Source organism: Enoplosus armatus, chromosome 2 (genome assembly GCF_043641665.1).
Source record: "Enoplosus armatus isolate fEnoArm2 chromosome 2, fEnoArm2.hap1, whole genome shotgun sequence".
NCBI classification, from domain to species: Eukaryota; Metazoa; Chordata; class Actinopteri; order Centrarchiformes; family Enoplosidae; genus Enoplosus; species Enoplosus armatus.
The window spans coordinates 18,597,491-18,619,159 of NC_092181.1; the positions used below are offsets into that span (position 1 = coordinate 18,597,491).

A 21,669-nucleotide genomic window follows, 5' to 3' on the forward strand; every position below is an offset into this window, starting at 1 on the left:
ACAAGACAAATCCCGCCTAACCCAACTAAGCCATGAAGCAGAGGGTTCTCACATTAGCCCAGGTGAGTGTGGTTCTTTGACCCCGGTCAACAAGAGTCAAAGGTGACGGGATAATCTGCAAGTGTGGGAGTGTCAGACCTCATCCTACTGAGGGGAAGGGCTTATTAGTAAGGGCTGCTAACCCTAAAGGAGAGCTAACCGGGGTGGCTGGGACATGCCTACACCAGGGGCTAAATGACAGCATTCTCGCCCATATTATTTTACGCCTCTCCACTCCCATTTGTTATCCTGTGGGAATGAGATAAGAACTTGAGGGATTATCATTTTAGCTGGAAGTCTTTTCCAACTTGTAGCAGAGAGAGCAGAAAGAAAACGGCAGTGGGAACAAAAGTTATTCTCTCATACTTGCTCACACACACACAAACTACGATTCCGCAAAAAAAAATAAAAGGTGAATGACTCCTTAGCAACTAAGAAAGCTTGAGGCTTCTCCCATAGAAGAGAAGCCCTCTTTTACGCTTTTCCCAGTTACAGCTGTCAAATCCCATTTTTCTCAACTTCTTAATAAACTGCCTTCATTGTGGCAAAATCCACCAGGGAAAAACCTGCAGGCCTCTGTGACCAATACAGAATTCATGGCCATTTGGGTGCATATTTACATAAACTGCATGCCATAACTAACCATGGTTTACATTCACACAAGAAAGGTAGAGCAATGAATTGTCATTTGTGTTTCTTACATCTTCATATCTCTCTAAACATTCATACAGTATGATGGGGTAAACTGTATCAGTACAATCCTCACGTTTTGACTGTTTCCCTTTAAAGTTACGGTCATTACGTGCTAACAGCCGTCATGGAGCCACCATTTTAAATTCTTCCAGGTGGAGACTTGTTGGCTTGCTGCACCCACTTTGCAGCTCTTGGCAAAGTTTACACACAAAAAGCACAACACCCTTTTACCAATTTCCTGGAGGAAATAGTTGGAGACACTCAAGTGACCACAACCGTGAGGGTCACGCCACATCGCTGCAATTTGATCCCCTCTCATCCCCATCCTGACTCTAAAAGCCCTTAGCAGCAGCAGCAGCAGCGGTGTTGCGATGGAGGGCGGCCATATTGGAGGTCCCTTTTTATTGTATAGGAGAAATAATAGGCTTAGGATCTTTCTATTCATATTTTTCAGGGAGAGCGAAAGAAGAGAGGCGGCGAGGATTGAAAAGAAAACGTTCCATTTGGAATTTCATATCCAGGCTTGGCCGGCCCTTCTAAAGAACCCCTCAGATGTGGTTTTAAGAGAAATTCATTGTGCGGAACTGGAGCTGGCAGGGAGCCCTCCATGGAGGAGACACTCCAGTGTGTTTCAGCACGGGGAGCCAGTGACTTGGCGTGCTGTTTGAAAATGGGGGTGGGGAAGAGAAATGGGACGTTTCGTTTTTGTTTCCTTTTTTGTTTTTTCTGAGGGAGGATTTTTCTGACGGCACGCCGGTGTCTCTGAGCTTGTATTCTGTCAGATTCCACCAACATCCTGCCATGGTTTCTGAGCATGAGTGTGCGTGTTTGTACGTGTGTCTATGTGGTATATGCAATAACTATCCCCGCAATATTGCCTTTTTAGCATCTCTCTCCCTCTCTCCCCTCACAGCACGGCTTTTGTACTCCACTCAATTATACCACTTCTGCAGAGTGGAGTGGAAAAAAGGGAAAGCAGGAATTTTATAATAATCGCTTCCCACTTCTGTAATTTATATGCAATGAGGACTCTTCGCGCCTGCAGCTACAATCAAGTGTGTGGAAACCATGTGAGGTGTTTCACAAACAGCTGGGGAGATGGCAGCTCAAGTGGTGGCGATGGATTCCCATGCTGCTAAATCTTTTCACTAAGAAACCCTTCTCACCCCAAAACCCAACCTCATCTAGTCATGGGATTTTCTGCACTCTGGGCGAAAAGGGTGCACCAAAAAACAAAAATGGCCCAGGATATTAACAGAAGAAAAAAAGAGAAAAAAGATGAGGCAAGAAATCGTTCTGTAATTGCTAACAGTATCATCAAGAGTTTGCAGTAAATTTCCAATAAAATGGCATGATTCCCAACCGTGAATCACCGGCAGAGAGCACACACCCTCCTCTGATTGTTTAAAGACCATCTTTGGCTACTGTTTCCACCGACAATGTGACATAAAGAAGACGAGATTACAGATGGAAAGCCTCTGTATATGCCGAAAGTTGGGAGTATGAAGCAAGGGTGTGCCCAGTACTGAAATCCTACAGAGTCACCCTCAGACCAGGTGTTCACTCTCAGGTGTGTTTGTGTGCAAGCCATCCAACCTTCTTCCAACAAAAGAGAGCAAACATTCTCCCATAGTAGCTTTACAGCGCAGAAAAGAAAAGGGACGGCACCTCCCTCCTCCCCTCCCTCTTTACCAAAACCAGTGGAGACCAACCTGAGGAAGCTTAAATAAATAACCAATTACCATTCGCAGAGCGGGTTGAACCCCACCAGCTTCGAGTGGAGTGCTAAAAATGGAATGTTTTATTGGCAGGATGGCCCCTTGGCCAGGGGGCTTAATGTAACGAAACCCAATTAATGGAGAAGAAAGCCGGGCCGCCAGCAAGCGAAGGAGCGCCACGCGCCCGGGGTAATGAGACGAACAAGCGAAGCCAACCACAGGGACAGGAGTGGAGGAGGCTACGAATAACAGGAAAAGCCTGCCCTGGAGAGAAATTTACATCTGTGAAGCCCCCCAATCTCTCCTTCTCCCTCCTCCTTTTATTTCAATCATAAATCCCGCGTGCTACTCGAGAGTCCAAAAGTTGAAGAGAAGCAGTGACACTGAAGGCCGAGGCCAGTTGGTGAAAATGGGAAGGACACAAAAGGTTTAAAAAGAACATCAACAAACTTGAAGCAGAATGGAGTTTGATGAAGTACTTAGATAGTAAAAATAGGCCACATATAGTACCACATACTGTTCGCAATGTTATGGTTTTAGTTGCAGCACATTTTTATCATGCAAGGAAACTTGTCACGCTGTCCTCTAAATACCACCGTTACACCCACACAGACGCACAAGCCAACACTTCACATTAACAAACATGACCGACACATGCCACTGCATAAACATGGAATCCACTCAAAAAAACAAAAACAAAACACCAACTCGAAAGGCACGTAGACACGCTGTAAAATACAGTCATGCTACATGGTGAAAGGATCAGAGACTGCAATAACCATGCGGTTAATGAATTTAACACATACATGCTACATACGAACACAAAGGCGCTATTAACAGCTGACTGCCTTCTTTCCCACCACCAAGCACAAGTGAATAGGCCGAGGTGGATTACCCATCATCCTTCAGTTGGCATGAAGTGCGTGTGCTCCAAGCAAACCAATCACGCTAGCTCGCATACTGACATTCTGAACGTGCAAGGAAGATAATTTGTGTGAAATATGCCTGCCCCAGATGAAAAGACTTTATCCGCTTTTTAAAAGTGTTCAACTCTTAATTTCTATATGTCGCGGAGCTATTAAAAAACGGGGGGGGGGAGAGCAACAGAACATTAGAAATGATCCAGTTGCTATTTCTCTTCCCTGCTAAGCCACAGCAAGCTAAATAGAGAGCGCAATATGACAACAGCCAGTCTGTTTTTAAAGAGTTGTGGCTGTCAAAAGGTCACACAAGAGGTCATGAGGGTTTGAATAAGAAGCTGCGGTATATTATTGGACAAGAGTTCAATTGTATATTGAATTTTGGTGAATTCATGTCACAGCTATATGATAATATAGTGTTAGTATTTACAAAATAATAATGTTTTTATGCAAATTGCAACTAAAATAATTGTTAAGTTTTTTGTTTCACATGTGTCAACAGTTTTGCTGATGCAATACATATCAGTCCACAGAGTTAAAGGATGAGGCTGGCGGTATTCTATATTTTTGTTATTGTCGACAAATCCCATGAAAAGACCAAAACAAACCAGCAACATGTTAGTCCGTCTCATAACACTTTCTGTCCTCAAAAACCTGCCCGTGGCTCTCAGTCCCAAGCCCAGTCGTTCCTACTTAAAATGTAAAGCTTTAAAAACATCATTATATACTTTCACTTTTAAAAAATGCTTATTCATTTCCTAAAACTGCTGGGAACTGTAGTTTTTTTTTTTTTAGAAAATGTGACTTTAACATGAGTAAACAGTGCATTTGTTTGGGACTATTTTCTGCAGCGAATTAATACACATGGTACTCTGGTGAGTATTTACAGCAGCAGGATGGTATATTGGACAAATAAACTACAGTGCCCATGTTTACTGTAATGAAGGAATATGTCACCCAGTGCAACAGTTTGTTTAGCTGCTGCTGGTTTGGCTCACTGATGTGTTTTTAATCATTTTTGGACACTATGGGACAGAGGAATAAGATGCATCAGGCTTTGGCTACACAGAAAACACCTGTTAGTAGGATCAATTCATTGTTGGTTTTGGTCTTTTCATGGGATTTGTTGACAAGAGGGAAAACACAGAACATCAACATACTTATCCTTTAAGTGCTTTGAAAAATAATTCATACTTCCTATGTAATGTTTGCATACATATTCCATAACGTATTGCTATCTTGGAAAAATCTTGATATTGATCACCATATTCAGCCATATTGCCAGGCCCTAATGTGATATGTACTGGGCTTATAAGTACAGGTGCAGATTTTGGGCTTGAAATGTTTCTATGCCACATGAAGGATTGTCACCGTGTTCACAATATCCAAACACTGTGTGGAAGTTGATCAGCTCTGAGTGGAGGTCGGCTCCTCCACTGTTGTGTTTGCAGAGAGTGTGTGTGTGTGTGTGTGTGTGTGTGTGGTGGGGGTTGGGCCGCTGCTCTGGTAGAGCCCTGGGCGAACTGCAGGATGTTCACCTTGCGGCGGGGCACAGGGCTCATTATCGCAGCAGGACCTGGTCACATCAAAGGACTGAGGAAAGGGCAAACATTCTGCTGAAGTGCCACTGTCAGCAGGCCTGCGAGCGCACACGCAAACACATACACAAAAGGCAGACCGCACACACACTTGAGCACCCACTAGGCATATATACCCCCACAAAGGACATGGCTGCTCTCTGTAGAGTCATCACTTGCCTTGGATCTACTGAGACATGTTAACTGAAAATCCCAACAACCTGAAAAAGACACCAGTCATGTAGAATTGTGCCATTTCTCAGCACCGGTAGCACAAAGGAGACATACACACAGCTATCTGGTGACTCTGTGTCTACCTGTGTTAAAATAGGAGTCATTGGGCGTTTAGCTGTGTCATTGCCTCATTTACCTGATCAGCTGTTTCAAACCAGTGGTAATGTTCATCTTGAGGCCCTATTTTTTTCAAACTCAGCCTTTAAAAGCTGACCACAAGCGGAAAATGTTTGGAGCACACTTTATTTTTCTTCCTGAATCAATCGGCATCCCTCTCCAGCAACTATTTATAGCAACCCTGCTGCTGCATTAACACACTGCATGATTTATCATTAGAAGCCAGCTCTGGTCTGCTGAGTAGCTACATTCATGCCAGGCAGCACGGTGGTGCCAACATCCACATTCAACAACAACACTCGAAGGCCCTGAGAGATGTACACAAATAAAATCGCAGCACAAGCTAACTTTGTGTGGCAAGTGCGCTAAAACCTTAGCCTCCGCACAATACCAGAGACGGGAGAGAAAGAGGGAGAGAAAATGCAGTGCAGAATGGGGGGAAAAGTGCTGATGAGTTGCCTTATGCAGGAGCTTCATAGATCCGTTGAACAAGAGCGGATTTGCCTGCTACACCTAGATAGTGTTTCCCCCCCTCAGCTTTCGCCCAGGTATTCTGGGCATGAATGGCTGTCAGTTTGGATTTGGGAGCTCAGCGTTGAGGGGGAAAATAGAGTCTGGTGGGGGTCTTTGTGTGTCTCTACCTGTGGAGACGAGAGCCAGAGACAGTACCTCTCTTCTCACTAAGCCCAAGCTAGCTCCAACGCAACACAGCACATTACATCTACGGAAAGGAAGGGGTAAATATTAGCACTGCAAGCTAGCCAGGGAGTGCCGGGACGAAGGCAGACTGCAGCCGGCTGTAGAGGCGCTGCCGTGTTTGTGGGGAAGGTTTTCAATGGCACACACCAGGAAAATGTGGATGGGGAGGTGAATTGAATGAGAGCTGCTTCTGCCTGAGCTGTAGAGAGTATTGACCTAGTTTTCCTTCTGTATTTCACTCAGACAGATGCGCACCCACCAACATGACGAGTAAGAATAGAAAGAATAAAAATACTGATGGGTTAGTGAGCGACTTAAGGGAACCAAAAATAAAAATCACAGAAAACAGACTAAATTTCCTGTGACCGGGTTAAGTGTGTAGGTTATGTAATGTTTTGAAAACTGCAGGTCACAAGAAGCCCTGTTGCCTCAGGTTTCACGACACCTGTGTCCTGGCCTTGATCTGAACTCTTGGCCCCCGTAGTCGCATGATCAATGCTCAAAGAACCTTTCACCTCAATGAACCATAGCGCTTGAAGATATACACGTCTCGTCTCCTTTAACCTCCAAAGGGATATTTTTACATAATTAGACAAGCACCCAGACAAAGCTGTGTTTTTCATTATGTTACAAATGATATGACCGTTTCGGTTCAGGTTATAATGAGGCACGGTTCATGCCACAGTGCTTTCAGGGCATTCATGGTCGTGGATCACATTGCAAACCTTTCGGCTCATTCACGTTATGGACCGTACAACAATACCAGCAGCCCACTGCTTGGGTGTGATTCTACGTTTTAAGGGATTAACTGGTAAAGACTACCAACAACTGCCTTTCAGCCTGGAATTAGTCATTAATCAAACCACACATTTTAGGGTTTCTGTCTAGCCAGGCGCACACGCCCCTGTTAAGATCTGAATGAAAAAGCACAAAGCTATTCAAATCTGATCCCCTCCAAACAAATGGCTTTTCTTCATCCCCACAGAAGCAGGGAACACTTCAAGAACCTCTCCAAGGATTCGAACGGTCACATGAAAACTCCGCCCCATCAATTAGCTTTGTGGCAGGGTTTTGTGGGCTTTAATACAAACAAAACAATGACCATGTACAACATGGCAACGGACAACGTCTGCTTATCCCTTGATACCTCTAAAGAAATGGTAATAGTGAATTTCTGGAGCACAAAAGGGACTCCTTAGGCTCAGGGCATATGGTTACAGCAACATTATAGGGCACATTCATGCACCTGATGCTGCAAATCTGAAGGATAAGCCATACAATGAACACACCGTGGTTGTAATTCAGCTCTTAGCTGGATTTATTCAGTGTGGACTGCTCATGTTTTAATATAATCTCCTTCATCTTTTAAGACAGCAATGTTCGATTGAGTGAGCTGTAACATGTGCTGTTACTTTTTTGAGTTATTTGAACACAAGTTTCTACCTTAGTTGTCAATTTAACAAAGCTGAAACAATTAGTCGATGGCAAATACTTAAACAATCGATTTCAGTCATTTTCCAAGCAAAAGACATTCAAATGTGAGGATTGAACTTTCTTTTCATGTATGATAGTAAACTAAATGTCTTTGGGTTTTGGACTGTTGGTCGGATAAAACAAGCAATGCGAATATATCTTTAATACTTCTAGACTGCAAACCATATATGTATATCTTCAATGTCATTGCCTTTAACTTGAAACCTTAACAAACAGAGGCAGGACATGGTAAAACGTAGGATATTTTGTAAGTTTTGAGCCATTCAGATAATTGCTAATAACTTTAATTTCTAAAGTCAGCATGAGGAACATTGAATGAAACCTTCTTTCCTTTGCTGTTAACGCAAGTTCCGTTCAAGTTGCGTACGATCAAGTTTATGCATCATGCATACCAATATCTACCATAGAAGGGTAGGCTAATCCTGCAGTTGCAGTCCCAGAGACTATAATAACCTGTAACCACTGTTGAACTTTTCAAATAAAAGTCAAGCACAACATGTTCGCTGTAGTGTTGCTTCGAGATGGAAGGAGCGTCACTGTTCTCCAATGGGAGATCTGAAAATGTAGAGTTGAGGTGTGGGGCACAGTGGGCACTTACGATTCCCCCATCTTTCATCTCAAAAGACAGGGATGCAGTGGGGGTGGATTGATTTGATGTTTTGATGCATTGTTTGATGACGGGAAGCTCAAAGTGGAGGAGGCCTCTGTGATGTCTCTCCATTGGAGGACATGAAAAGCGTCACCTGGCCCCTGAGCCGAGGGTTATGGCTGCTAGTGGATTTAAGGGCTCCTGCTGAGCTGGACGGTGGCTCCATTGATGCCACATAATCCATTCAGCGTGACCTTTATATTTTTAGAGTCAGCTCCACTTCCCTGTCAGCCTGCCTTGTTAAAACTACCACCAGACATCAAGGTCCTGATCAACAACGTTCATTACAACGGGACGGTATATCTAATTTATTCAATGTGTACATCCCTCGAGAAAAAATAAGTGCCTTCCATCACCAACCAAGCAGCCTGATGATCAAAAGGAACATGGAGCACAAGGCGAGCTCATCAGATGAACAAACACATTCTTGCTAGATATCTTTGTGGGTTTCATCATCCTGCATCAAGTGACTGCTGAGGGAAAAAAACAAAGCCCTGTTCTCATCCCTGTGACATCAGCCCTTACAGACAGAGCGCAGGGGAAGAATCAAAGCTCGAGCAATCATATATTTTCCAATTAAATACAAATAGTGTGAATCTGCAATCTTTCCTCTGCCCTCCACCCAACCTCCAATTAATTGTTTCTAAAATCCCACACGGAAATATCATAGGCTTAAAAAGTCATACAAATAAATAATCTCATAACGTACGCTAGGTGGTATTAGTCATGAGCATCAAACTCCTACCACGTTCTTGATTTGCCTAAACTAGGAGCAAACATAATTGGGATAAATCTCCTCAGTAAGCCACATAAAAAAAGCAGAAGGGTGTAAATTGTTACACTGCTGTGTGTTAAGACACTGAAACAGTTGCACAGATCAGACGAACTGCAGCAGCAGGGAAAGAGCAGCATTCAGCTCTGCTGTTTTCCTCTGTGACTTGGGGCCACTGAGTTTTTCTCCAGCCATAGTAAATTGGGCGCCTGGGGCAGGAGCCTTGGCCAAGCTTGCATTTCGGAGCCGGCTGCGGAGGGCATGAGGGATAGAGATATGGCACTGGAGGGGGGACAGGGCGGCGGATGGTGGGGGAGGACTGGAAGCGCGGTGGAGGTGACATTACGCACATGTTTGAACACAAAAGGGACCCGGCTCGTTAGCACACTAACTAGCAAGCTCCATGGCAATCAGCACTCGTCATTCTTTCTGCTCTCTCTATCTACCTCGTCATAAATATGGCTACATCTGCAAGTGTAATCACTCCATTGTACTCCGATTTTCTGCTCTGCTGGACAGCAGCATGGCAGCCTGCTTTTCAGCACCTCTCCCTCTCCCCTCGACCCCCTCCTTTCCCTCAAGTGCCCTCGCCTGTTCCTGGCTACTCCTTTGCTGGTGAGGCCGGTGTGTCTCACAGATTACAGAGCTCCGGTCGCTCAGGTAACAAGAGTCACTAATCTGGCTGGGGTTGAATTACACATAATTGCCTCGGCACCGTGATTGATTTCAGCCCTGGAAAGGAAAAGACGACGGCTCACCACCAGCCCCCCCCCCTCCAAAAGACACCCCCACCTCCCTCCCTCCCTGCCTCTCTCCAGCGCTCACAAGCGGCAGCCAAGACTCTCCATCTAGTAGGAGGCAGGAGGCTTTGAAGAGATCAAAGCCAAGGCCGGGAGCAGTTGCGCGCCCTGGGAATACGGGAGAGAGGCTTTCTGCTCCTCAGCCCTATTTTCTAGCGTCATGTCGGATTGCAGCTGTATTGCATTTCGCCAGTTTTCTTAATGCTCTTGGTTTTGACTTTGACATCAGTGATCCCCCTCGGTTTCTTCAAAAACAAGGGGGAGGAGAGAAAAAAAAAAGAAAGTGACTGAGGAAAAGAGAGAGAGAGAGAGAGAGAGATCTACAGACTGATTTTTATTTTCACAACTCCATAATTGGCCAGTTCAAAGGAGCGGAGGGGAGAATGTAGCATTTGTTTTCAATTCTGCAGCCGATATGAAAGGAGCGACAAACTTTTATGGGTTTCCCAAAAATTAAAGACAGGCTTTTTTTCACAGTCAAAGAACAGGGTGTTTTTTTATGGCCAAGACCACACAAAACGAACTGATAGCAGAGCCCTCCTCTTTGTCCTCCCACAGAAAGCTCAGCAGCGTAGCGTAGCTCTTACGCTCATGCATGCGAGCGTGCACGTGCCAGTCTCCATCCAACACCCATTTAGTGTATGTGTTGGAAATTGCTGGACGAAGGGAGAGCGGTTTGATGTTTAGCGCAAAAACACAAAAGGAGGCATGAAGAAAGAGCGCAAGCTATATCCATCTATTCATTTAACAGCTTGACTAATAAAGCCTGGTGGCGAGAAGGCACCCTTTGTACTGTAACTATGCAGGCCCTATACCAACCTCCTACACTGGGGACCATTAATATTTCAGCGCTGTCAGATACACATTGCATGTGAGCCTCTTTAGCACTCACACCCACAGCAGAAAGAAATAATGAGCTTCTGAAAAATATGAAACAGCAAAGAGAAGGAGGGAGGGCGAGAGCACGCCACAGACTGACCAACTTCATACAACAGAGCAGCTATTGATCATGGCTCCATTTCTTAGCCGGACAAAGTGAGGGCTGTTTGAGCTTCTCTGAAGTCTGGACACAGCCGGCAGGATTTGCACCCATGTTTCACTCCTGTGGCCCTATTGTTCCCCTTTCTGCAGTTTACTAGCTGGAACACTGCTCGCCTCTATATAGACCTACAAGCTGTCAGGATGAAGTCAATAAAGCTATTCATGTTTTTTACTCATTCTATGACTGTATCAGGGAACAGCGAGGAACTGTGATCAGCTTTGACGGACTACTGTCAAGCTTCAGTCACAGCTTAAAGATGGACAATTAAGTGAAACGTGCTGTAGAGGCTTATTAAACATATTTTTAGACAAACAGCGACTATAAAACTAGTTTGGCAGCTTGATTTTGAAATGTTTTTAACTATTATTGTATTTTGCACTGAGCTGATGTCCAACAAAAACATCTTTGTCAAAGAGACTTCACCCACTATCCCATTTAACTATGCACAGTCATAACATCACCAACAGTTACGACAGTTGCACAATAAATTGACAAAACACACTCCACTCGCCGCCCTCTAGTCTCCATTTCTGATCCACCCTTACAGGAAGTCCACACCCAGGCCCATTCACACAGAATTGGGCATGAGGGACAACCTTGGCGAGGCCCTCCACTGACCCCTGGAGATCAGCGGCAGGCCGCTGGTGAAGAGTGAAGTCCTCTGAGCAGGTGTTGTGGGCTCGAGCAGCGGTCTGTCCGTGGCAGCCTGACTGGCTGGCTCCAGGCAGCACAGCTCGACTGGTTAAGCTTCATCCAATTCAGTGGGAGGATGGGGAGCAAAGAAAGTGTCATCATCTATGAGTGCTTTGCTTTGAGCAGTAACACATGCCCAAAATACACATCAACCAGGGTTAAGTGTGCGCCTGCGTGTCATGCTCACGACCACATATAGAAACACACATTTTCAGCACCTTCAACACTTAATGATTTTAACTTCTTCTATAGTTGTCTTTCTTCCAAGTCACTCATTTTTAAAACCTGAGAGAAGTCAGAGGTTTCTGATTACATCTACTACTCGTTTTTTTTTTTATGTAATTACACTGCCTTAAAATTGCCATGTCAGTTTAATTTAGTTTTAGTTAAAAAAAATTTAATTTGAAACACAAATTAACAGACTACAAAACGATAAAATTACAGAGAATGTAGAAATTCAACTACCAACATATAGAAATACAACTATTACAAATACCAAATCAATCAACATGCCCTCACACTATCAAGAAAAACAAAATCCAAAAACTTTATCGTCTTTTGGTTCTCATCTCACACAGCAGTGCCTATCTCCTGGTCCTGGTAGACTATCACTCTGCTGAGCTCCATTTAACAAGATGAAACACACTGATAAGGTGATTGCAACCACATGGCGTCATTAGCACCGTGCACATGGAGTAAATGTGTCAACCAGCATCACCATGCAGCGGAGGACGAGGAGGAACCTTGGCGTTAATGGTTGCTGTTTATAAAACACCACGACCCGGCGGCACTACAAAAGAGCCTTAAGACGCCAAGTGTTTCTTCTGTGTGAGGTCCCTGGTGCTGCCCTTCATGTGTACACACATATTTCACAGTTTGATAGAGCTGCACAGCAGATGACATCAATGTCAGCGTGACTCTTTGATACGCATGCTGCCTGACTGAAGAACATTACCGATTTGGAATACAGCATAAAATTAGCCGATTATACTTCTGTCTTTTTGGCAGTCACTATATTTTCTTAATTTATTTTTACACTAAAGTACTGTTCTAAAGACTGCTTATAGAAAATGAAATGGGCTGACAGTGGGATGATCATATGGAGTCCAGCTACTTAAAGGCAAAATGCTTCATTCAGTTGTAGTAAACTTCACACAGCAAGTCCATCATATAGTGAGACTTTAAAAAAAAAAAAAAAAAAATGACATAAGGTGCCATAAACTGCCATCTAGAACATTATGTGTGGACATGGAAGGCTGCTGGTAAATGTAGTGTTCTCTTTAACAGGGATCTTCCACGGTAGTGCTGGGGGCATGAGCTCAGGACACACATGGCACTGAGGGACACCAGAGCGGTCCTACCAAATCCCGTTAGGTAAGCCTGGGTTAGTGATTCCACGCTGCGAGACACTGGCTAGCAGATCCGTCACGTTCCCACTACATCAAAGGAAAGTACAGCGCTGCACCCCCTCTCTCTCGCCATGAGGATCTGCAATTGAGGGTCCAAAGGGAAAAAGAGTGCACGGCAAAGGAGAGGGAGCTCTCATACACCCCCAATCCCCCTCCCACCCCTCACCACCACAGCAGCAAAACTCTGCCTAAAAAAAAAATCAGCGTTTCTATCCGTTCCTCTCCTCAAGCTGTTGCACAGACCATGAGACTGTTCCAACGCAGCTGGCGATCAACAACACATCTTCACAGTCAGGTGAAAAACCTTGTTCTGTATCTCTGCACTATCAACATTTCAGAGCTAAGAACACGCAGTTGTGTCTTTATCTTGTCAACGATGCATTTAGGAGTTTATTCAAAAGGGATTTTGGTCGGATGCCATGAGCTCAGAGGTGGTAGGATTTATTCAAAACCTATAGAGGAGCGTGTAAAACAGGGTTTTTTGTGATTTTAACAAAAGGAAAATGTTAATGAGACAACAGCAGCATGATCTGACAATAGATTTCAGGTCATTTAAAAATAGGCACTGTCCATCACGTGCGTGTTGATCTTTATTTAGAAGCTGTCATCTTCAAATCCTCACTCGAGTTCAGGAAGCTGCAGGATCACTTATTGAAAGATAAGACAAAACCCCCTCAAAGCAGTGAACTTCTCTTCTTCCACACATCAAACCCAGAGAGATGACATCCTAAATGCTTTGAAGATCATACTTCGCAAACCATCACCATCACTACCATTATGAGGTATTATGATAATTCGGACCAAAAATCGTAAAAGCATCAGTTTCATTTGTCAATACAAACAATCACAAAGACACAGAAGCCAGAGAGAACACAACCCTTCCCTATCTTCATAGTGATCTTTCCTAGTTTCATACACCAAAGGCCACAGTTTATAACAACAAGAATGAATCACTACATGTAGACAAGTCTCTTCACATCATCTAAAGCATCTGAAAATGCTCAGGAAGGAGAGAAACACTAACCCTGATCAAGACGACAGAAAAGACAATCGGTGTACCTCCGTCTACTGAAGTAACCAGATTATTGTTGGCTTTATTTAAATAAGAAAAACGTGTTTCTTTAATCAGGATAATAAACTAAACTATAGAGAAACTTAGCACGGCTAGAAATTAGATTTCTTGTTGATATATATGCTTAAATTGGGTTTTTGACATATTCACATATGCGTCAGAGACCCGGGACAGGAAAACATTGCTGTTGTGTCAGTGAGGTGACATGACAGAAAATATCAGTTCTCAAAGCTGTCTGAGTCCTATTATTAAATGATTCAATCTCAAGTCTGACTATAACTGAAATAAATAAGTGTAGTTGATGTCTACAGGCGAACGGCAGGCAATTTGTAAGATGTACACATATTATCATAATAACAAACAACTCTGTGCTGTGTCAGCACAGGGCCTGTTCTGTCACTGTCATCAGTCCAAATGTTCTGACCAAAAAAACCTGACGTGTCATTATTATTATTATCACTAATACACTTAAAATATACCAGCCGATTGTGTGCATAAATATAATTGTAGACGAGACGATGAGTAATATTAGTCATGTACAACATCAATTTAAATTAAATAAATTACTTACTTAGGAACCCGTTCCAAGCGTCATAAACACAACGTTCCTTTTTGCTCCTTTAAGAGAAGGATTCACACCACGTGGTGGTGAACTCCCAACTCACTACACTTCTTGCTCAGGACACCCTCAGACTCCACATCCTGGAACAGCTATAGGTTTACGTAAACACCGGGGTATTCATAACACACCAGTGACTCTTTGAAGTGGTCAACATTGTTTTAAATCCACATGTACATGCAACTGAACACCACCAAGCATCTTGACACCAAAATCTCAGATCTTGTGGCGGAGGCGACTTATCAAGCTAGAAGCCCTAAAATCTGCTGACAATCAGCTACTCCCAAAAGCTCCATCATGACTGGACGGCATGTGCAGGAATGTCATGGTCAATGGAAATCAATCTAAACTACTGGGATTGGGGGCGGCGGTGGGGCTGGGGATGGAAGAGAATGAAAGAGAGAATGTGCCTTTGATCTCAGTGAAAACCGATCCCAGGCCTGCAGATACTGTGGCTGCGGTGGCCAGCAGCAGAGGCAGCAAGCTGACATCAGTGAGAAAGCCAGAGGACTCATGTTCCGTGATCCTTCCACCAAGCCTTGGCTCTTTTTATTGGATAAGTGAGAGAAACGTATATAAAATGACTACCGTTTTATTGAAGACAGGGTGAGGGGGAAAATTGGGCGAAAAAAAAAAAAAAGCAGCCATGGTAAATGAAATGAAAGCGGGGCTTTAAAAGTTTTGGCAGCAAGTACGCTGCCTAACTGCCTGGCCTAATTCATCTGCAGTGAGGGGTAATTTCCTCTCATACAGTCAGCTGGTCTCCATACAGACCTCTGCAAGTTTTTCAGCGCTTACGATGGAATAATTGATAAAAATTGACCAGAAAATAAGCCATAAAAAGAGAATTTGGAAAGCGTCATCGTGGGCATATCATGAGGTAATCAGGCTAAGATTTTCTCCACAATGTCACATACTTTCACCCTCTGCAACTTTGGCAGAGGGGAAGAAATGCAATTTTAACATCATTCCGCGATAGAGTTGCGTGTGAACGAGGTTCCTTTACACGCAGCATGTGGCATCTGCCCCCGACAATCACATCTGCCTCCGAAAGCCAATTCTTATAATAACACAGAGCTCACATTTCACAACTTTACCCTGATGAAACTCAGTCGTATGCACTGCAAAAGCCCAAACAACCCAGGGCTCTTGGTTCCTCTGCACCATGTGCGACTGTTTCCTGTATGGAGGCACCAAAACCAGACCGAGGCTGGTTGTCTTCCCAAGTGTGATACAGAGACATGGACAAAACAGGATTAGAGTGGACAGCTGCTGGTGTGCCCTGCATTTTATGTCTGTCTTGAGAGGAGAAATTTGCAAATGGGACAGACACAGGAAGCCGCCAGTGAGAGACCTGCAGCTGGCCTGAAATTAATACCGTTACAGGGACGATATCTGCAACAACACACGCCACCCCTGGTACTATAAACTGCTCTGCAGGGCAGCCTCGGAGACGTAACGTTGCCTTTAGGCCTCCTCAGTCATGCTGGGCTAATTAGAGGGTTCACTTGGGTCATGTAGACATGCATCACTTAAGATTTTAACAAGATGAGAAACACTGTATATCTCATGTTAATCTTCTGGAAAGTATGACAGGCATTCGGTTTCCAAAGGTCACATATGGTTGTCAAGGGGACGGGAATAAACAATGCTGGTACGTGAGGGTAAATAATGCGCAAAGATACTACACAACATCACAAACAGTAAACATTATGAACATTATGTTTTTGGGGGTTATTTTTGAAACAAGACCTTTGGTGCGCTGTAAACATACTATTCTTCTCTAAAAAGAAGCCATGAAAACAATATATTGGCTAATGATCACTTTTTTAATGATTTGCAATACCTTAACATTTCGCACGGTGCTGATTTGAAGTATTGCAGTCCTTTTAGTAGTAAGTATTGTTTAACTCTTTAAAGTGAAATGAAATTTGATAAGTAACGTGAGACAGCGAGGCAGGTAAAGCAACAGGTTGCCTTCCTCCTTCTTCCTCAGTCTGCATGCTCTTTGTTACATTACCAGAATAGTGGCATTACTATGACCGAGTTTACAAACAACATTTGTCATCGCACTTCAGTCCACGTCTTAAACGGTGATATCCGAAACAGTGCCTGAACTTGGTTTTAACCTGAACAGGTGCAACATGACGTTAAATCTCTGCCGGTCTATCATCATCCTCCATGTTTGTTTTTGCTTTCGCTTCCACAAGTGCAAGTTAATAAACAAAGCAAATGTGTTGTTTCAGACCAGCACTTTCAACTTTTAACTCAGTAAAAAAACCATAAGCCTTACCCTTAACCCACTAAAGAAAATAACAAATGTCATACCCCGAATAAACTGACAAAAATAACATTGAGTCACTTTTCTCACTCCTAATTAAAATCAGTGATTTTTTTTTTTACTGTCAACTGACTGATGGAAATGAGATTTTACTAACTATATATCGTTGCCACGCAACATTAGTAAAGGCCTATACCTTTGTGCACTTCATGAGTCTTGAATGACTTCACTAACGAAGACGTTAAGCTGTGTTGTAGATCTTTGTTTTGTCTGGCAAAAAGTGGTTTTGTTCTCAGGCTCAAGTTCATTGTTACACCAACAGCATTGCACGTCATGATATCATCCGAGTTAAATTGATAACATGACTTGTAAAAATATATATTTTTTTTTTTAAAACAGCTGGTACTGACCGTTCTGGGCATGGGCGGCGAGAGGGAGCCATTGTTCATGTAGGAGTCGTTCATGTTGCTCATCATGATGTAGCCTGGGTAGCCCGAGTACGGATGGCCTTTACTGTACATGTCTTGGAGTTTTCCTGATAAGAAAGTTAAAAGGTGACAGTTTACTGTGACTTAGAAACAAAAAGGCACACGTGAAGACAATTTTTATTTATCAAGATCAAAACTCTTTGGGTTTCACACTGCACTGGAGCTTTAAAAACACACAAACAAATCCTACAAATGATAAATTCCAAATGTGCTTCAGTCAATAAATCAGGCAAGTCATAATGACAAAACTGTACACAAAGTTCGCCTGCATGTTTTGATGCTGTAATGATATCACTGTCGATCGCTTTAACCCGTGCCCTATTTTGCCTCGGCCTTTTGTATGTGCCCTTTTCTTCCCGTCTTGGAGAGGAGGGTCGTATTATACGGAGGAACAATGGAGCCCCTCTGTGCCAATTAGCACCAATTAGAAGAACATACAGACTGTGTCAAAACAGGAGACGCCCCAACTGTTCCTCTATGCCTTTGACCTGAGTGGGGGAGCTTTATACAAGAGGCCTCAATACAGCGCCACTTGCCACTCAACTGCGTGCCGCGTAATAAGGCCGGGGGAGGGGAGGGGTTGAGAGTGTTTGTGGTATATACCCTGATGGCAAGATGGATCTTGTTGTGAGGAAAGCCAGTGTTTGGTTTGAGGGGGATCTTATTCAGGAGTGAAAGGGGAACAAAGAGACGACACACTCCTCTCCTCAAAAGCCCTAATAATGACCAGCGGGGTCAGACTACAATAGCCAGGGAGCAATGAGCCCTGAGCGGCAGAAACATGTTGCATGTGACAGTGTGACCGGAGGGCAGATGTGTATGTGGAGGAAATAGTTTGGGGGTAATTGCATAATAAGAAACACAAGAGCAAGACAGAAATGTGATTGTGAATTATCTCCAATTGTGGCCAGGCTCGTGCCACATGTGCCACAGTGATCATTCCCAAATTAAAACATGTTCATCCTCCTTTCAATCCAAGTATTCTTTGTTTTCTGTTTCTGCAGGCACCCTCATCTATGAGGTAGGTAACAGGTAGCTGTGGCCATGAAGGTATAGCGTGTTCTGACTAGACTTGGATGAGAGATTATCGGTCTGAAAGCAACAGAAACACAGGCTCTGATAAGAGAAAGGCCAACAGTGCAAGAGTGTGACTGATCACTTCTGTGTGGGGAGGATGAGGTAGTGGCACTTTTTCCACATCATGCCTTTCACATCAACTTCTCAAGCTCCAGCGAATTATTTAGAAAATCTGGGGGCTTTATTGAAGCTAAATGGCATGCTGGCTGTCCTATAAATGCATGCTGATTTAATGAGCTCTTGCATAAAGCTGTGTGTGTGTGTGTGTGTGTCACTTACCATCTTCTGAATGGTCTCTGTGTTTTTCATGATATGAATCTTGCGGTATTTGGGACTGTCTAGCTGCCTGTAAAAATAAAAAATAAAAAAGTGAAATGATGGTGAATCAATTAGGAGGGCCTTCGATCGCAGTCACACACACGCTGATACGGTCAGACACCCACAAACACTCCTGGGACAAATGCCGTCCCTTTTTGCTTGTCACCAAAGCAGAGCAAGCTTGCACACACACACACACACACACACACACACACACACACACACACACACACACACACTACTATCTATAGAGGGGTGATGGAGCAGCCTGCATCAAAGCTTCAAAAGAACCACTTAATTAAGCTTCATGTCCTTAAGGAGCTTACAAATTAACTTGTTTTCAATACCATAGGTCCACTCTCATTTTCATCTCTCACTTTAAGCCTTCTTCGAAATTCAAATAAATAAGAGTGCATTTGTGTTGTAAATTAGAAGCCTCGGTGCAAAGTGAAATAAAAAAGCATCCCATAAAAAGAGAAAATGGTGGAGACAGTTTTTGCTTTAAAAAAAAAAAAAAAGGAAGAAAGAAAGACAGAAAAATCCCCTGCTTTTCGCACATCCATTTCCTTTCTCTTCTCGAATCAGAATTGGGGAGAGGACCTCTTTTTGGAGTTCAGACCCCTCAGGATGGCTTCAAGCTGAGTGAGGCAACTTCACTGGATTCCTAATTAACATTCAGCCTCTGTCTCCTGCGTCTCTAGGACATTTGGTGGGGAACGTGTGTGCCGTCTCGTTCAGGATGTAGCCCAAAAATTTCATTAACACTGCGGTTAATGACAAAACAGCCGACTAACTTTGCGATGGGGAAGCTGCAGCCTGCATCCTGAGGTCAGTGCACCGACGGAGGGATGGAAAAAAATTAAAAACAAAATTATAACGGTGACGTTTGATGCCTACTTAAGAGTCTTTACGTGTGCTAATAAAATGCCATCTTACACACAGAATATAAAAAGCATGGGAGTAATAATTTCAGAAACATTAAAAATTCATCGTTCATAATTCTTCCATTGAGATTCTATATGCATTTACATACACAATGAATTCAACACATTTATACATTTATGAATTTCCCCTGATAGACCCATCTTGCCTCCTTTTAAATCTGATCACTGAGGACGGAGGAGAAACAAACGTAGCTGTAAAAGTGTTTAATATATTTCTTTAACCCTAAAACATGCAAAAATGATTTTTGGGGCATTGTTAAACGAACACGACAATAATGGAAAAAGAGAATGCCATTAGAAATAGATAAACAAGCACATCCTGGTGACAAAATTATTGGATATTGTCCTTTTGTTTAGGTTGTATTTTATAAGCAGTGGCCTATTGAAGTAAATTAACCGTCCTGTTTGTCAGTAGGTTTTAAGCCACGTGTGCTACACAGATTCATGGGCTGGTGTTTACAGCTGCTGAGTGTTATCGGACTGCAAACAGCTATTAGCCTACTTATCACAGGCAGCACACAAGGCCCCAATTCTGACATCTACAAATATCTTTTCCATTTTGTTTTCCAAATTTCACTACGAATGAACGATCTATGACTGCTACAGAAGGTCAAGTGTGCATTTAGGCCTATAATGTTTCCAAAAAGAAGATTATTGTGGGAGCTTAAGATGAAATATGCAGAGGAGAGAAAAGCTGGTACAACTGGGTCTGCAGACTTTGTGGGGCATCACTACATTTTCAAAATACAAAAAAAAAAAAGAAAGTACAAAGTGAGACAGTGGAGGATATAAATGCACCTGAACTGAGCTTGTACAATTTTATTTTTAGTCTGAGATAAATCTTTATGATAAAAAGGGCTTAACATAGATTATAAAGCCGAGCAGGGTCTTCACAGGAGGAAATTAATTTTAGGCTTATATTGTCAATTTGCTCTTTAAAGCATCACCCATCTCTTTTTTTTTTAAGCTGACACACCATTCAGACAAACCCAGAGATATTAATATCAAAGTGCCAAAAAGCTGAATGAAAACCAGGTCTTTTAATGAGTGAAATAAAAATAAAAAGAAACTTTGTTTACTGAGGCAGGCTGTTTCCCTCTCTGGTGGAGTTCAGAGTTGATACCCACCTTCCTCTCTTCCTCATCACTCACCACCTCAGTGGACCCACAACATTACTCACATCGTGGCTGTTGCTGTTGGGGCTGCTCTCCGACTCGTTGACCAGAGATGACTTGATGTCTGCCAGGTCTCCCTCTTCCTCCGAGTGGCTGAGCTCGGCGAAGATCTGCTCCTTGTGCGGGTCTCCTTCGTCTTTGAACGGGATCATTTCGTCTGTAGCGCACAGCTCCGGGTCTCCGCCGCCGCCTGATAACTGTGGCATTTTGTTATTTTTATTTTTTACTCTGTTTGTTTCACCAAGAAAACTGAAGACAACACACAAGCCAGCACTGTCCCAAACTACAGGAGGGGATAAACTCCCACTAAAATCCCCCGAAACCGAGTGGGAAAACGTCCCCCTCTTCAACCGGAGCGTGGACCGTGAGTCACTCGGAGAGGAAGCGGCGTGCAAACACGCTGCCGGTGTGTTTTTACTGAAGCAACAGGAGTGTGGCTGCTGTCGGCGTCCCTTTTTTTCAAAACTAAAAAAAAAAAAAGAAAAAAAAAAAAAGAGGACTGAAACTAAGACCCGAAAAACTCGAGATGTGAAGGCTCAGAATGAGAGTCCGGTGCACGCCTCAGTGTCATGAGGGGAAAAAAAGAAAAAAAAAAAAAGGGAGACAAACCACGAGTTAAAATCTCATCACTAGTTATTTCAGTCAACACACACACACGACCGACGGCGGATACGGTCCAGTAAAAAATAACTCAACGTTAAAAAGTGCATTTATAAAAGTCAGAAAAAAATATTTCCTCGGTGGTCCAGTGGAGAAGCTGCGGCGTCCTTGAAAAACAAAAGTCGGCTAACAAAACCAAAACACCGTCTGGAGGTGAAAAGGTAACTGATGGACGTGCA

At 43.3% G+C, this 21,669-nt stretch overlaps 1 protein-coding gene across 2 annotated transcripts in view; it reads right to left on the reverse strand.

Moving 5' to 3' along the window:
* Positions 1–21,036, reverse strand: part of lef1 (lymphoid enhancer-binding factor 1) — a 39,457-nt gene extending 18,421 nt beyond the window's left edge. For both annotated transcript variants that reach the window (XM_070919447.1, XM_070919455.1), the window contains exons 1-3: positions 20,836–21,036; positions 18,673–18,739; positions 17,239–17,363 (exon numbers count right to left, since the gene is read on the reverse strand). In XM_070919447.1, coding sequence (XP_070775548.1) covers positions 17,239–17,363; positions 18,673–18,739; positions 20,836–21,036 — 393 coding nt within the window. The remainder of the gene's footprint in view (positions 1–17,238; positions 17,364–18,672; positions 18,740–20,835) is intronic.
* Positions 21,037–21,669: the final 633 nt, after the last annotated feature.